The sequence below is a fragment of the Medicago sativa genome, chromosome 1 (genome assembly GCF_051527215.1).
Source record: "Medicago sativa cultivar Bolivia chromosome 1, Bolivia_mono, whole genome shotgun sequence".
Taxonomy (NCBI): Eukaryota; Viridiplantae; Streptophyta; class Magnoliopsida; order Fabales; family Fabaceae; genus Medicago; species Medicago sativa.
The window spans coordinates 5,660,811-5,677,128 of record NC_140749.1 but is presented as its reverse complement, the minus strand read 5'-3'; the positions used below and the strand labels follow the sequence as shown (position 1 = coordinate 5,677,128).

The following is a 16,318-nucleotide window of genomic DNA, read 5'->3' as shown; positions in this document are numbered from 1 at the left end:
TGGTAAAATAACCATTCTCTTTCTCTTAATCATTGCATTTCTTAATATGTGTGTAAACACCTAAAGCGACACTCATTTTGAAACGGAGGGAGTAATAAATATCATGTTAGACAAAATCGGAAAATAGGCGATTTAGGAGCAGACAAATTTCCTTTAGCCGATAGCAAGTTGGACGAGCGCTAACGCTGCTGAACTAGGGCAGTTAAATTTTTCCGAGTCCACTGAAGTATAAAAAAGTCATGGAGACATCAAAGTTGGTAAAATTTAGTGGGACTGGACAATGAAGCATTTAGCTCGTATTACATATTTTTGGCGCTACTAAATGAAGAAAGCGATGAGCACGCACGAACATTCTCTGGAAAATTGCACACATGTTGACTTGTGGAAGACTGCAAGTCGAATGTGGAGCACCATGTATCCTTAGCTGGAGGAACACTCGAGCATTATAAATAATCATCATGAAATGTTTTTCACATGAATATGTCTATACCATACGGAAGGTACAAGATATATGGAGATTAAGGAAAACAAAAACAAAAAATGAAACAAAAGAAAAAAAATTACATAATGGAAAAAAAAAAAAAAAAGGAAGTTGTATAATAATCTAATCCATCAAAAGAGATCCAGATTTTCTAGGATCAGTGACATTAATCTTCCAATGATAATCAAGTGATCCCATCTTATAAGATCTTCTCCTTTCCCAATTCAACTCAGTCCTACGTTGTCTTGTCAACCTACAAAAACTTTGTAACTTCTTGTCCATTCTATCATGAAAATTCCACCAACGTTGGTGCGCCACGTCACTAGCATAAACCCTTTGATCCACCACATCCCAATTGCAATCATAGTCTCTATAGCAATGCCAAGGTTTCAAACCAAGGTAGTGAATAGCATATAGTTTTGGAGGGTCAGCACTAAATAAGCCATTTTTCACACTTGCTTCTACTGTTGTGTTGGCCCAAAAATTCTTTAAATAGTTTACTCTTCTTGGAAGTCTATGCCACCACACAAATATCTCATTTAGGAACCCTTGATCACCTCCATTGTATGATACGATGTCGTGACGCCGGCTCATAAGCACACTACATTAAGATAAGATAACATTTGTTAGAAGATGAATTACCTTATATATATTTTGTACACACATATATGAATCCATAGAAAAATAATCTTAAAACTAGAAGGCGACTCGATCGAGTAAACTACTAGATTAGTATGAGTTACATTCTTAAATTGTGTTGCTAAGAAAATTAATTGATAAATTAAAAACTACCTGAAGGTGCAATTGGAAGGCTCAATAACCATGATGCCAGAGTTGAAAATGGACTGATCATTCCCAGTGGCAGACATTTGAGGGAAGTTGAAGAGAATATCAAGATTCCTCAGCACAAGAATATCAGAATCTATAAAGATGATTTTCTCATAATCAGTAAGTTGCCACAACCGAAACTTACTATAATTGTATTCATTATATGTTCCATTTTCTGCTCTCGGGTTTCGGATTCGGGTGATGGTTCGAATCTGCCAACCGGCACCTGCCAGTGCACGGCGTTTGCGGACGGAGATGGAGCTGTCAATAAGAAGTATAAGGTCACGTTTGGTTCCTGTTTTTAAGAGGCTTTGTGCAAGTGTTATTGCTCCACAAACGTAGCTTTCTGAAGAGTGTAGGACTGTTGCATAGGCTTCATGTTTTGCTCTTGTTTTGCTTCTTACGTTTTGTTCCATTTTGGACATGTCGTAAACTTTGTCAATCCCTGCAAAATCAACACTATTTTTTATTTTATTATTAACGATGTTATAGTTTTATTTTGTTTTCAATTTTTTATTTATGTTATAATTTATTTTTTTGCGACAAAGAAAACGCATATCATTTCATTCAAGATAATAGTATCAATACAGTGAAGACGGGAAAGAGATAGTAAAATATACTAGATTGAAATACATACGCTTTAACAAGATTATGAGCGACATTTTTAATTTTTTTTTAGTAACATTTTTAAATTTATTATTATGCAAACAATTTGAAAGCTACTTGTTAATTACTTACAAGAGGTGTGTTCTCTAATCTAAATTATTTTTCATCAAAGAATTGAAAAAGCAACTTTGATTGTGACGTAGGGAAAATGTTTCTTAGAAAACAAGAATTTGGGTAGACCAGGATATTGGACTAGTATTAACAAGCTTTTGTTGAGACAAAGACCAAATTAATGCTGACAAAACAAGTAACTACTAACATAACAAGTCAATATATAGTGGTTGGTTAGGGTCATGCATGCAAAATAATGTAGTGGTTAACATGTTATGAATTTTTCCTTTTAAAAAAATGCTATTAGTTTTGAAGCACAAATAAAATATAATTTGACTATAATTTTAACCGTCCTCCACAATAAAGAAAAGATTAATTAAGAACTGGTCTGGTCTCATCATAAACTTCAAATAAACATTTATATATCCCCATTATATAATAGTAATTGTTAACAGAAGATAAAACAAACAAGCGCCTGTAGCTCAGTGGATAGAGCGTCTGTTTCCTAAGCAGAAAGTCGTAGGTTCGACCCCTACCTGGCGCGTTTTCAGTATCGTTTTTTACTTTTACTATTTTTTACTTTATAAACGTTTTACTTATAGCTCAAGTAATAATAATCATTACTCACTCTTGATTTTTACCACTTATGCAAAATTGTGTGTAAGAATACATACATACCTTGTTCCCATAGAGGCAAAGCCAAATTACAAGACCCAACAGGCAAAGAAATTTTCTGTTCCAACTTCTTTACATCAACTTCATAAAACCACCAATCACCTTCATTTTTAACCAAATCATCACATCTAAAAATCTCCAACATTGGTCTACATTTACTCCAAAACACAACCTTACTCTTCCATTTCCAATCATTCTTCCCCTTTTTCACAACCATATTTGCTACAATAAGATGGACTTGTAACCTTAAAACTTCCCTACCCCATCCTTCTTCTGGATACTTGCATGGTAACTTGGCAACTATTATGTCCATGTTTTCATATGTTGCAAATTCTGGCATTGGTAACTCGGGACATGTCGGAACGTCGCTTTCTTCTTCTTCATCGATCCATTCGGGAAATAAATCTGTCCAGTCGAAAAATTGTGATACTTTGTCGAAATTAATTGGTATTGTTTCTCCATGTATGTTCCATTCGCTTACATCATCGTCTTCATCCATGTTCACCGTTCCAATTTTCATTCCTTTACCGATTTTTTCGCCTAGAAAACTTGGTACTTCTATCTTAGTTCCATTCTTCTTTGGATTCCTTGATTTTGCTTTTGGTAATTCCTCTAATACTGCTTTGATTTTTATGCTATTTTCTCCCTATAAGTTGAAGATCACACAAACATAAAAGATTTATTTCCATGTTTGGTACACATTAAAATAGAACAAAACTAAAAAACAAAGAGCAAAAACAGAAGAAGATGAGAAAGAAAGGGATGCCATGCCATTAGAATAGGCTCACCTTACCTTGTGATGGCATTCTCTCAATGAACATCTAACAAGTGAAGCTGCATTATCGAAATAGACCGAAGAAGAAGGACGGAGAAGAAGGGTTGCATAAACAATCAGAAAGATGGAAAGACATAACAAATTGAATCTCATAATCAAAGCTTTGGATGGTGCTGTCTTCACCAACTTATGAAGATTTGAAACATCCATTTTGAAAGTGCAATATTATAGGAGAAATAACAGTGCCTAAAATGGAGGGGACTACACTATATATGTAAATGAATCCCTCTTTCATAAATTAGGATGTGTTAGTAGTTAAATATGAGGATTGGCTTAAGTAGCAAGGATTAGGATGTAGTTGTTAGAGAATTATGACTTATAAGTAAATCTCAAAGCAAGACTAACCATTTATATAGCTCCATTTGTCCTTAGACAATATTGGAGATTGGAACAAAATGGAATTGCTTTACTTATATTTCAGGTTATGTTATGTACACCTACAATTTCTAAATGAAAAATACTGCTATCTCTGCAACAAAATATAAACTTTGGATTTTAAAATATATATATATATATATATATATATATATATATATATATATATATATATATATATAAACTTTGGAAAATTTGTTTTTTAATATAAGCTCTATTTTAAATTATTAGATACATTATTATTATTTTAAATATACTCATTATTAATATTACTAACTTATCTTAGAAGATAAAATGTCGGAATTGAACACATATATATTCAAAGGACAATTTGATAATATTTAGATACAAAATTTACATATTAATTACACTACTCTTTTTTCTTAATATATCTGAAAAATAATAAAGAAACTTATAAAAAGAGACAAATGTATTATATCATGTATGTTTTCATTTTCATCTTAATCATTTTGGGACCATAGGAGAGGGATAGAGTAGTAAAACAGCAACTGAAATTATGGATTGTGGCAAGCAAAAACAAAATTGAGAAAATTGTGTTGAGAGCAGTTGAGGAGGCTCACCAACAACAACAATTAGTTGCCCTGTCAATTTCCTACGTGTAAATAAAGATGAGAGGTTATTTTTTTCCATGAACTTTGAAGCTCCACCAATTCATGATGTTTAAATTTAATCATAAACTCCTTTTGGTTGTCACGTTTTTTGTTGGTAGTACAAAATATATGTATAGGTTGCACGTCAGTGTTTCATAACTCACCAAATGATTTCATTGCATATTTTATTTTGTATGGGTACAACCATTTGAATATGGTAAACTATCACAATTCATGCCTCATGTAATCCCTTTCACGACTAGACTAACTTGGTGGGGTCAGGCCAATACATGAGACCAATTTCACGCAGTATCAAAGTTTTTGGTGTACATTTTCTGAAAATTGTGACATACATTTTGTATAATTAGACTTTTATACACAACAAGATATATTAGTTTTATTTTATTTTTTTCATTTTGTACTTTTGTTTTTCACTTTTAAGCATTGACTAGGTCAACTTTGATATGATACATTGTAAGGTGAGTCAATACATTCATGGCACAAAAAGGTGGTGAATTAATTATGACAATTATCCCTTCAACCATAAAGAAAGGAAACAAAAGGCAAAACACTCAAAATCTCATCCCATCTTCACAAATAGAAAGGAAAATAAATGTGAATAAAGTAACACCCCTAGTACATTTTAGTATTTGACTAGCTTTATTAACAATATTGGAATTCATCAATTAATCTCATTCATTGAAATAGATGATAGTCCTAAGGTCCATGGTAAGATAATCATAATACCTAAATCAGAAAGAAGTTTTAAAGTAAATAAATTGTGAGAAGAGATTTATATAAGCAATTTTTGTTAGGTATGTCATAAAATTAGTGAGATATGTAGAGAGCTAAGTGAAGTTGGTTAGGGGGCCAAAAACAAATGCTTGTTCCCCCTTATGCCTTGACCATTCCTGTGATCTCTCACACACATCTTAAATTGCATCCCACATTCAGGAACTTTAAAGGTCCATAGGCATCAAAAAAAACATTTATATCTATATGTGACAAAGATAGGGAATAATAACACAACAACTTTGAGACAAGGGTATTGACATGCTACCATTTGACTTAAACGTGACAACAATAACATTAATTTTTCTTTAGGAAATCATTTAAAACAATGGTTAGCTTAACTTTGAATCCTAGGTAGGGAAACATGCATTAATGTCTTGTCTTTGAACTTACACTTTTCCTGGTAAGGGTAATATAAGTAAACTAATCACCCAACTTAAATTCCTTTCACTGATCACCATGAACCTTTCACTGATCACCATCATGGGACTGTTTGTAAAGTGGTTTGGTCCAACTGGTTATTGAAAGAAAGCTTACAAATAGTTTATTATGCTATATTACGTCGGAAGCTGATCATATGGTGATTAATCAGCTTGCAAATCTGATTCCTAATTCATCAGCTTGCAGCAATTCAGAATCAATTTTCATACTTGATTCATTTTAGTCCTTACTCCAGCTTTGAACTCCATCAAGGCTCTTGTATCGGTGTTCACATTTCTCCTGATGTCATCATCATCTGCAGAAAATTTGGAGAGGTAATCTAAGCAGATTTTCATGACAGTACACTATTCAGGATGCAATAGAACTGAAGCATCAATGAAGATGAAGTCCTACACTGTTTTCAAAGGTTGCATAGCCTCTTCACTTAGACTTCGAGCATTTGTGTCATTAAGAATCCTTACAGATTCCACTGAATCTGAAGAAGTTAAAATCTCTGGTGTATGCAGCAAGAAGTGTGAGGTCTAAATCTTTCAAGGATGTGCAGCCTTTTGAGGGAATGCTCCTACACGTGATGAATCCTTCTAATTTCTCGAAGAAGGTTGCAATTATTCAAATCAAATTTCCTCAAAAAGAATTTCTGCTATGTATGCAGGTTTTGTAATTTATGAAACATGTCCAACTCTTTCACCTTGGCCAACAAAGAAACACATATTTCAAGTAAATCATCTGACATATTGCAGTGAATGAAATGAAGCCGTGCACTAGTAGAGTAGAGACTAACTTTCTAAATGCATTACAAAGATCTAATCAACTGTAAACATACAGAAAGAGACCTACCAGTAGGCATGCTTCCCAAGATATCCAGAAAATTATAATGGCCAAAAACTGTTATTTGCAAAACAGGATGCAGACAAACACAGCAACTTCTGCGCAACCACGACAGAAAGATCCATCTCCACGCCTTCCCCTTTGACACTGCCAAGAACTAGAAAGAAAAAGTTAAAATTCGGTACTGAGCTGAAATAATTAAAACTCAATCAGTAAATAATGTAAAGATGTCTCTACAAGAAAATATTTTTTTTGAAACATATAATGAAACAGATTAATATTCAACAAGAAGAAAATATTACAACAGTTTGTGTATAATGATCGATATACTTACATCAACATCCTGTGTGAACATAATGGCCATGAGTATCTTTGTAGGAATACTTATAACTAAATGGTGGATTCTTGAAATTGGTAGAGTTGATCCCATTCCCTTTTATCCACATCAGAATCAAAGCTTAAGAGCAATGATAAAGAGTAATCCCCGTATTAACATCATTCTCTGGATTGGTGAATCGGATATCCATCATGCTACTTTTCTCTTTCAACACATGGATTCCACTTTTATGGAATTCGAACCCAAAGTCAACCACCACATGGTTCCACTCATTTTCTAAAAGTGCTGCATCCACGTCATCATTGAATTTTTCAATTTGCATATGAAAAATATGTAAATGAAACGATATCGGCCACACATATTCAGCCTCGAGATCCCTGTAGAAAAATGTTTTGCCATTGATGAACACTTTGACGTCAGGTTGATAATTATCCCTTGTCAATGGAGAAACAACACAAAGAACTATGGCAGGGAACTTGTTACGAAACCAGAATGAAATTGAAAATCCTTTCATGCATTGGTGGTCAAACCACTTTGGAATCTCTGCTTGTGGAAAAACAAAACTGGTGTTTCCAGACTCATGGAGTTCCTGTTAGTCATAAATAATTCATACATGTTTAGGTCTTTAGGAATATTAAGAAGAATATCAATTATCAAATCAACTAAGCTAAAAAAAGAAAAAGAAATCAAGACCTGATTCAGAAACTTGCTTGTACACGACAAAGTCAGAGATATGCAGTTAATGGCCGAAAATGTTTTTAAGCTTGGCGGAATCCCTTTGATTTCCTGAAGATTCTCACAATTATCTAAGACAAGCTTCCATAAAAAGTGACACTTTTCAATGCAGTTGGGGAGAATGGTAAATTTACTCCAACTTAGGTATAATTCTTTAACATTGGCAAACCACTTAAGACCGATTGCCAACGATTCATCGGAAAGGTTGCAGTTCCAGAGACGAAGAAATTCTACTTGTGAAGACTGAATTGAGATGACTTTTTCTTCACCCTGGTCTTCTTTTGGGAATAGCCATCCTCCATCCTCTATGATAAGTTCATCCAGTTCTAGCATCATGACAATGCTACTTGGTAACTGAACAATTCCACAATTACAAAGATATAATGTTCGAAGTCGGGTAAGATTTTGAAAAGAAAATGGCAATTCCTTTATGGGAGTTGTATACAAGTGAACTTGTCTTATATTTTCCATCTCTCCTAATATTTTTGGAAAACTCTCAAGGTTATCACAATATGAAAGATCAAGAACTTCTAGCGAAGCAAACTTGAGAGGTGGAATACTCTTGAGCTTGCGGCAATATCTAACACTGAGGACTTTGAGATTATTTGGAAACCCATCCACCACAAGTGGAAAACACTCAAGATTATGACAATACGAAAGATTGAGTTCTTCTAGCAAAGCCAAATTGAGAGGCGGGATACTCCTAATATTGCTGCAATTTGTAACTCTCAAGATTTTAAGTTTCTTCAGCTGTCCATCCACAATAGGGGGAAAACTCTTGAGACTATCACAATAAGAAAGATCGAGTTGTTCCAGCAAATCTAATTTTAGAGGTGGAATACTCTTGAGATTGCGGCAATATCTAACATTAAGGACCTTAAGTTTACCCAGAAACCCATCTACCACATGTGGAAAACTCTCGAGACCATCACAATATGAAAGATTAAGTTCTTCTAGGGAAGTCAACTTGAGAGGTGGGATACTCTGGATGCGGTTGCAACTTATAACTCTGAAGATTCTAAGTTTCTCTAGCATCCCATCCACCACAGGTGGAAAACTCACAAGACTATCACAATATGAAAGATCAAAATGTTCCAGTAAATCCAACTTAAGAGGTGGAATGCTCCTGAGCTTGCGGCAATATATAACACTCAAGAATTGAAGTTGGTCCATAAATCCATCCACCACAGGAGGAAAACTCTCAAGATTATCACAATATGAAAGATCAAGTGCTTTTAAAGAAGCCAATTTGAGAGGTGGAAATTTTTTGAGTTTGTTGCAATCTTTGACACTCAATAATCGAAGTTTACCCAAAAAACCATCCACCACTGCTGGAAAACTCTCGAGACTATCACAATATGAAAGATCAAGTTCTTCCAGTGAAGCCAACTTTAGAGGTGGGATACTCTTGAGATTGCTACAACTTTTAACTCTCATAATTTTAAGTTTCTCCAACCTCCCATCCACCACATGTGGAAAACTCTCAAGACTATCACAATATGAAATATCGAGTAGTTCCAGAGAATCCAACTTCAGAGGTGGAATGATCCTGAGCTTGTGGCAGTATCTAATACTTAGGAATTTAAGGTTCTCCAACAACTGATCAACCACAGGCGGAAAACTCTCAAGACTCTGACAATTTGAAAGATCTAGTTCTTCTAGAGAAGTCAACTGAAGAGGCGGAATGCTCTTGATATTGCTGCAACTTTTAATACTCAAGAACTGAAGTTTCTTTAGCAAGCCGTTCATCACTGGTGGAAAATTCTCAAGACTATCACAATATGAAAGATGCAGTTCCTTTAGCGAATCTAACTTGAGAGGTGGGATACTGATAATACTGTTGCAGCAAAAAACTTTGAGGATTTTAAGTTTATCCAACAACCCATCCACCACGGGTGGAAAACTCTCTAGGCTATCGCAGTATGAAAGATCAAGTTGTTCCAAAGCAGCCAACTTGAGAGGTGGAATATTCTTGAGCTTGCAACAATATCTAACACTTAGGAGTTTAAGTTTACCAAGAAACCCATCTACAATGGCTGGAAAACTTGTGAGACTATTACAATATGAAAGATCAAGTTCTTCTAGTGAAGTCAACTTGAAAGGTGGGATACTTTTGATATTACTGCAACCTATAACTCTCAAGATTTTAAGTTTCTCCAGTAACCCATCCACCACAAGTGAAAAACACTCGAGACTATCACAATATAAAAGATTATGTTCTTCAAGTGAAGCCATCTTAAGAGGTGGAATACTCCTAATAGTGTTGCAATTTTTAACACTCAAGGTTTGAAGTTTATTAAGCAACCCATCTACCACATGTGGAAAACTCTTGAGACTATCACAATATGAAACATCGAGTTCTTCTAGCGAAACCAACTTGAGAGGTGGAAAACACTTGAGCTTCTTGCAACTTCCAACTCTCAAGATTTTAAGTTTACTTAACAACCCAACCGAGTCATCCATTGTAATTAAATTCTCACAATATTGAAATGAAAGTTCTTCTAAATTTAGAAGACCAGATATATTGGGCATGTGTGCTAAGAATCCACAGCTATCTATATTTAAAACTCTCATATTTTGGAACTTCTGCAAAAATTAAAAGAGAACAACAGTCAAACAAACAAGTAAGAAATGATTAATATTCGAGTAATTTATTGATATAAGATGGGGGATATAAAATTTATCACACTTGCCTTCTTTAAGAAATCTCCCCACACGAATGATGTATAGTCAAAGGCAAATTTGCATATGGCGAGTTTCTTGGGATAAGAATCAGATGGTACACCTCCAGAAGGATATTTCCGCCATTCCAGAATTCTCAAACTATTTGGAAGATATTTGGGACTTTCAGAAAAAGCACCATGCCTAATAATTAGCGTTCTGAGGTTTTTCATCTTCTTGAAAGCCTCTTCATCCCATTTTACTTCAATGGAGGAATCCAAATATATGATTTCAATTTTACTTGTTCCCTTTTAACACAAAAAAAGCACAAATCAACCCCATATGCATGTATATATGCTAGAGCTTAATATTATATAGGGAAAAATTGACATGTAGGCATTCGTAACTGCAATAATGAACAAAGCTAAATCAAGGTTGAAGATGAAAGGAAAAATCATCCATACGAATTTTATTCACTCACCGTATTTTCTTCTAAAACTTGAACTATATCTTCAGGGCACCATAACCTACTGCGCTTTCCAGGTTCTTTCGGTGATTCTTGTCTAACAATTTCTTTTCCCATGTCCTCTATCGCATCATGTAATGTTACGCTAGAAGACTCGGTTATCTTTATGAGAGATTTCTCTAGTAACACCTGAATGTGATCTTCCATGTTGTCACCATGATGGGCATGAAGCATTTTATTGACGACCATCAAATCATATCCTTTGAAGCAACAAGCAATGTCAAGAAAAACGCTTTTCTCTTCTTCTTCCAAAGCATCAAAGCTTACTTTTAGTAACGTTTGCATCTTTTTATCAGGAATCCTTTCATAACGATCTAATGTAGATTTACATTGTTCTATTGTTTTGTTAAATAAGTGAGAACCTATTACTTCTAAAGCCAAAGGAAGGCCAGAAGCATAAGTCAAGGCACGATTCAAAACATCTGCATAATTTGGACAAACTTTGCTGGTTTTAAAAGCTTTTCGTCTAAGCAATTCAAAAGCATCCTTCTTGTTCAACTCATGCACCTCATACATACTTTCAACCCCGTGAGACGATAGCAACCCTTTGTCCCGGGTTGTGATGATGACTCTACTGCCGAGACCATACCAATCATTTCCTCCAGCAATTGCATCCAATTGTTTCTGCTCGTCGACATCATCTAGAAGCAAAAGAACCTTCTTTTTCTGGAGCCTTTGTTGTATTACTGAAATTCCTTGTTTAACACTTGTTAACTCAATCTCCTTCTCTCCGATTATTTCCGAAAGAATGATCTTTTGGAGATATATCAACCCATGTTTCTCTGAATTTTCCCGAATGTTTTCAAGAAAACATGAACTTTCAAATTGATGGACAATCAAATTATAGACTTCTAGAGCAAGAGTTGTTTTACCAATTCCACCAATTCCATGGATCCCTACCTTGGCAACTCTGTCATCACAACCAACATTCAAAAGTGAAAGTACATTTTGCCTTTGGGGCCCCAGTCCAACTCTATATTCAACAGCAGGTATAGTAAGAGGCTTAATCTCTTTTGAGACTTGTTCAACAATCTTCCCAATAAACTCATGCTCATATCCATCCCTATGCAATAAGTCAGCAAAAGTCATGTTATTACATCATAAACTACCTTCATATGTCAACATCATGTCCATGTTTGGATTGGCTTATTTTTTATCTTATGAAAAAAAGCTTATGCAAATAAATAAGCTTTTATGCTAATTCATAAGCTCGCACTAATACATAAAAGCTTATGAATGATACATAAAAGCTTATTTATTTGCATAAACTCAAAAATAAGTCAATCCGAACGTGCCACGTGTCTATATTTTGAACACTTATTTGTTCTAACTAAAAATGTAAGGCATACAAACCATCAGTTAAATTAGTTTATACATTGACATTCAATAAAAGCCCTCTATTTTTCCCTTTCATACCATTAATTTTAAATATTGTTACAAAAGTATAGTGATTTGGCAAATTAGCGGATTTTTATTGGATGTCACCATAAAACTGGTTTACACTAAATCATTTCCAATCAAACTATAAAAATCTGTTTGGATAAACAACTTAATTATATGCTTATAGAATAAATCATACAAGGATTTATGGATATATTACTTTTATAACAAAAGATAAAATAAAATGAAACTGTTTTTTTACAAGCTAATAAACTTGTTTCATAAGTTATCCTAGAGAGCTTATGAAAATAAGTAGAAAAACAATTTATAAAAATGTCACGAGATACTTCCCCTCCTAAATAATCTCACAAATACTTATGCCACTAGGACTTTGTTTGGCAAGACAAAATTTTGAGCTTATGGCGGCTAGCTTATATCTTATAAGCTCATATGATCAAAATATTCTTGTTTGGTAACGATTTTTTCTCACAGACTTATAGCTTTTTTACTATCTCATAGCTTATAGTATTTTTTTCATAAGCTATTTCAAGTAGCTTAAAGTTTAAAGCTTGTCATTTCTCTCTCAATTATACCCTTGTAATCTTAATTGAAAAAAATGAAATAAGTCAGTCCTATAAGCTAATTCAACCACTAATTTTAGCAAACACTATAAGTTCAACTTGGCTGCCATCACTATTTGTTATAAGTTCATTCACTATAAGCTAATTTATCAACCATTTGCTATATTTTACCAAACAAAACCTAGATAAGCTCAAATAAGTTGATCCACCCAGAGATACCCTAATATTAACAATTAGTAGAAAAATGAAAAGCTTAAAAAAGAAAATGGCTAACCCATTTTTGTAATGAAATCCAGCTAAATTAGCAACTTGATGAAGACCCTTCTTCCATTTCACCAACCTATCAACATCATCACTATACCTAACCTCATGAACAGCCATAGCCTCTCCAAAACTCCCACTCAAGTTCCTCACATTGGAAGGCTCCACATCATAAAAAACTGGCCAAACCAATCCCCCATTTTCAAGAATCTTACAAAGTTCTTGTAAACAAAAAGACGAAGACGCATAGTTTTTGGATATTACAACAATGGAAATTCTTGAATTTTCAATAGCGTTGAGAAGTGAGGGTGTGATTTGGTCACCTTTTTGAAGATGATCGTCGTCGATGAAGGTGGTGATGCCTTTGTTACGGAGAGCTTTGTGGAGATGGCCGGTGAATGTGTAGCGTGTGTCGGTGCCTCTGAAGCTTAGGAAAACATCGTAGGTGAATGAAGAAGAAGAAGCCATAAGAATATGAAGAAAGTGGATCAATGGAGTGTACTGTAACTATAACATGTTAGAAAGTGAAGAAAGTTCGTTGACTTTGTTATATGGAACCCCTCAATCATTTCATTTCAACAAGACACTTTTGGTGTATTTAATAATTGTCTTGCATGTGTTTTGTCTTTTTTCTTTAATTATTTATTTTCTAAAATTATTTAAAATAAAGAAAAATTCAAGTGTTCCAAATATTCATGATTATAGTTTAGTTTATATATGTAATGTTAAGATTATAGTGTATATATGTAATGTTAAGATATTAAAGTTATTGGTTAAATCTTCATTGAATTGAAATTAATCGTTCAATTTGGATCGAATGAACACTGCAACGAGATGAAGAAACAAACGTCACACTAAAACGATAATCACGGAAGAAACAACTAAATACACCAATATTTTTAACGGAAAAAGTGTTGATGTTGGGGAGGTCGTAGATCAGATAAAACAATTGTTGTGGTCTTAGTTCATTAACATGGAGGACAAGAATACAAATTTAGTATTTTCAAATTCATGGTCTAATCCAATTGTTTGTCGTCAAACTGTTTAAAGTTTACCTTTCGACGAAGAATTGTTGGTTGTTGATGTGAAATTTGTGTCCCCATTACGATTTGTTGTGGTTAACCATATTCTAGAAGGACATATGGAGTATTGTGGATACAATGGAACACATGTGAAATTTATTTTTGAACGCCTAGTAAACATCAATTGCACGTTTTGAGTTTCTAGATCTTGCATAAATTCGATTGGAAAAAAAAAAATTCATAAACTTAGATCAAGTATATTTAAATTAAAAAAAAATAGAACATTTACATAAATTAAGTTTAGATACATTTACATAAGATTTGAAAAGATGATATGAAGTTAAAAGACAATAGCTCAATTCGAAATTTTAAAAACCTGATAGTGGGGTGTAACTTGAAATTATGAAGGTGAAATTAGAAGTTTTCTATTTCATAAGGCTACCGACATTTTTTATCTTTTTTTAAAAGTTATTTAAACAGTTTTTAAGTGTACATTATTTGCTGGTTATAGAATAGATGTTACTTCTTTTTTTTTTGGTTTTCCTCTTTTCTTTTTCTTTGATTTCGATTTCATAGGGTTATAATTACTACTCCAAATTAGTTAGATGAAGGCACATTTTTACCGAAGTTATAGTTAAGCGAAGTGTTTGTTCGAGAACAAGATTATCTTGAGGAAGATAACGATACTCACGTTGATGAAGAAAGTGTTTCGACCCCAAGTCAGAAGGAAAATAGAGGGTTGAGAGGTTTAAGGAAAAGAATTAACTTACCTTGTTTGGGAGAGGAGATCTCCTTATATAGATATAAGGGATAGTGTTAGGTTTGATGCTTTATTGAGCTTTACCTTGTAATTGGGTCTATGTCAAGTGAATTTTGATGGACCAGAACACAGAGAATATTTTTTTTCTTTTAAAAATAGAAAAGAGTGTGCAAAGACAATAAATTAAGACATCCCAATTATATTGTTCCTCTTTAACCGCCGCCTATCAATTGCAAAGTTAAGTGAAGGAATATAGTTATTGGAGAACGCTTAAGTAGCTATTAGTAATCATGGAATCTCAAGGATAAAGATCATAGTGATCGGTAAGAAAGCAAGCATAGGAGTATTCATATGGGAGATACTCATAGTAATTCATAGAGAATGGATATAGATTGATAAAAGAATGATTATAGAGTACAATGGTGAGAGTTATTTATAGGGGTGAGTTAGTTTAACTAACTCCTAACTACTTAACCAACCAACTAACTATAGTTTACCTATCAACTAACCATGATTTATTCACAGTAAACTTGTCATGTAACTTGAAAATCTGAATCTTGTTGTTGAACGTGAATAGGGTTCGTTCTATTTGTTTTCCAACGAACAATCAGGAGACGAAAGGCCTCATGGTGGCGACGCCGTAAACAGCGCTACGCAATCTCACCAGAGTTGTGTGTTTGATGAAATCTTCTGACGCTTCAGAGAAACCGAAAACAGAGTCTCAATTCTTCAATTATGGTTCAAGAAACTTCAGTTTCTCGTCTTTGTGCACATCGAACACAGAACCATCGCAGTTGACGATGTTCTTGGAAGAATCAATGAGAACACATGGTGTAACACCCCGTTTTCCCAACATAAAAATTCGTAATAAATCAGAGTATTTTCAATCATAAACGGAATGCTACACTTCTTAAAAATCGTAAAATAGAATGGATAATAATTTATCCTTCAAAATTATTCAACTTAATCTTTAAAACTACGCAGCGGAATTAGTTTAACATCATAAAAGTCTTTGGCACGCAGGCCTCATCATAAAAATCTCATAAAGTCTTTGTTCATCATTTATTTCATGAAAATTCAAAGCAATACGTAAGGAATAGAAAACTGTAGCAAAATCCCCATCCAGTTACGTATCAGAGCACCTACGACACACTTGTGAGGAGTCCACTCACGACCGCAACTAATCTTAGTTACTTGCAAGCTACCCATACGAAGAGCAACATTTTCAAGCAAAGGGGTGAGATGTCACAGTCAACAAATTAAACATATAATTCATCAAAATGCATTTAACAACATAAAACATCATTAACATATCAAACATTTAACACTTAGCATCATATCAAATCATAATCAAATATCATCTTTAATTCATAAGCAAATATCATCTTTAAAACATAAGCAAATATCATCTTAAAATCATCAGACATCTTATTCAACTCAACACTTGACTCGACGATGCAACTCAACTTGAC

General features: G+C 33.8%; 2 protein-coding genes and 1 non-coding gene across 8 annotated transcripts; 1 reads left to right on the top strand and 2 right to left on the bottom strand.

Annotated features, from left to right (window-relative positions):
* Positions 1 to 443: 443 nt before the first annotated feature.
* Positions 444 to 3,786, bottom strand: PGSIP3 (plant glycogenin-like starch initiation protein 3). 2 transcript variants are annotated; one of them, XM_085757631.1, is made up of 4 exons: positions 3,490 to 3,786; positions 2,705 to 3,347; positions 1,274 to 1,754; positions 444 to 1,082 (listed from the first exon to the last, which is right to left on the bottom strand). In XM_085757631.1, the coding sequence occupies exons 1-4, from the start codon at positions 3,520 to 3,522 to the stop codon at positions 605 to 607; spliced, it is 1,635 nt and encodes a 544-aa protein (XP_085613757.1). In that variant the 5' UTR covers positions 3,523 to 3,786; the 3' UTR covers positions 444 to 604. The 2 variants fall into 2 exon arrangements, with proteins under 2 accessions (XP_085613757.1, XP_085613750.1); XM_085757624.1 differs by having other exon boundaries at positions 3,495 to 3,786.
* On the top strand, positions 2,498 to 2,570 carry TRNAR-CCU (transfer RNA arginine (anticodon CCU)). Its single transcript has one exon. It is a non-coding gene; the product is annotated as a tRNA-Arg (tRNA).
* Positions 3,787 to 5,584: 1,798 nt separating the features above from the next.
* LOC146952022 (uncharacterized) lies at positions 5,585 to 15,570 on the bottom strand. 5 transcript variants are annotated; one of them, XM_085757603.1, is made up of 8 exons: positions 13,078 to 15,570; positions 10,798 to 11,905; positions 10,349 to 10,624; positions 7,614 to 10,241; positions 6,918 to 7,509; positions 6,593 to 6,740; positions 6,149 to 6,443; positions 5,585 to 6,050 (listed from the first exon to the last, which is right to left on the bottom strand). In XM_085757603.1, the coding sequence occupies exons 1-5, from the start codon at positions 13,530 to 13,532 to the stop codon at positions 7,042 to 7,044; spliced, it is 4,935 nt and encodes a 1,644-aa protein (XP_085613729.1). In that variant the 5' UTR covers positions 13,533 to 15,570; the 3' UTR covers positions 5,585 to 6,050; positions 6,149 to 6,443; positions 6,593 to 6,740; positions 6,918 to 7,041. The 5 variants fall into 5 exon arrangements, with proteins under 5 accessions (XP_085613729.1, XP_085613738.1, XP_085613726.1 ...); XM_085757612.1 differs by having other exon boundaries at positions 6,593 to 6,730; XM_085757600.1 differs by having other exon boundaries at positions 5,585 to 6,443.
* Between the last annotated feature and the right edge of the window lie 748 nt (positions 15,571 to 16,318).

What these genes read in the sequence shown, in the direction of transcription:
- PGSIP3 (XM_085757624.1), bottom strand. Translation starts at nt 3,686, where the DNA reads ATGGATGTTTCAAATCTTCATAAGTTGGTGAAGACAGCACCATCCAAA. An exon ending in TTTGCCTCTATGGGAACAAG is followed by an intron (nt 1,755 to 2,704) that starts GTATGTATGTAT and finishes TTGATTTTGCAG; the next exon opens with GGATTGACAAAGTTTACGAC. An exon ending in CCTTCCAATTGCACCTTCAG is followed by an intron (nt 1,083 to 1,273) that starts GTAGTTTTTAAT and finishes ATCTTAATGTAG; the next exon opens with TGTGCTTATGAGCCGGCGTC.
- LOC146952022 (XM_085757600.1), bottom strand. Translation starts at nt 13,532, where the DNA reads ATGGCTTCTTCTTCTTCATTCACCTACGATGTTTTCCTAAGCTTCAGA. An exon ending in AAGTTTTAGAAGAAAATACG is followed by an intron (nt 10,625 to 10,797) that starts GTGAGTGAATAA and finishes TTGTGTTAAAAG; the next exon opens with GGAACAAGTAAAATTGAAAT. An exon ending in CAAGCAAGTTTCTGAATCAG is followed by an intron (nt 7,510 to 7,613) that starts GTCTTGATTTCT and finishes TATGACTAACAG; the next exon opens with GAACTCCATGAGTCTGGAAA.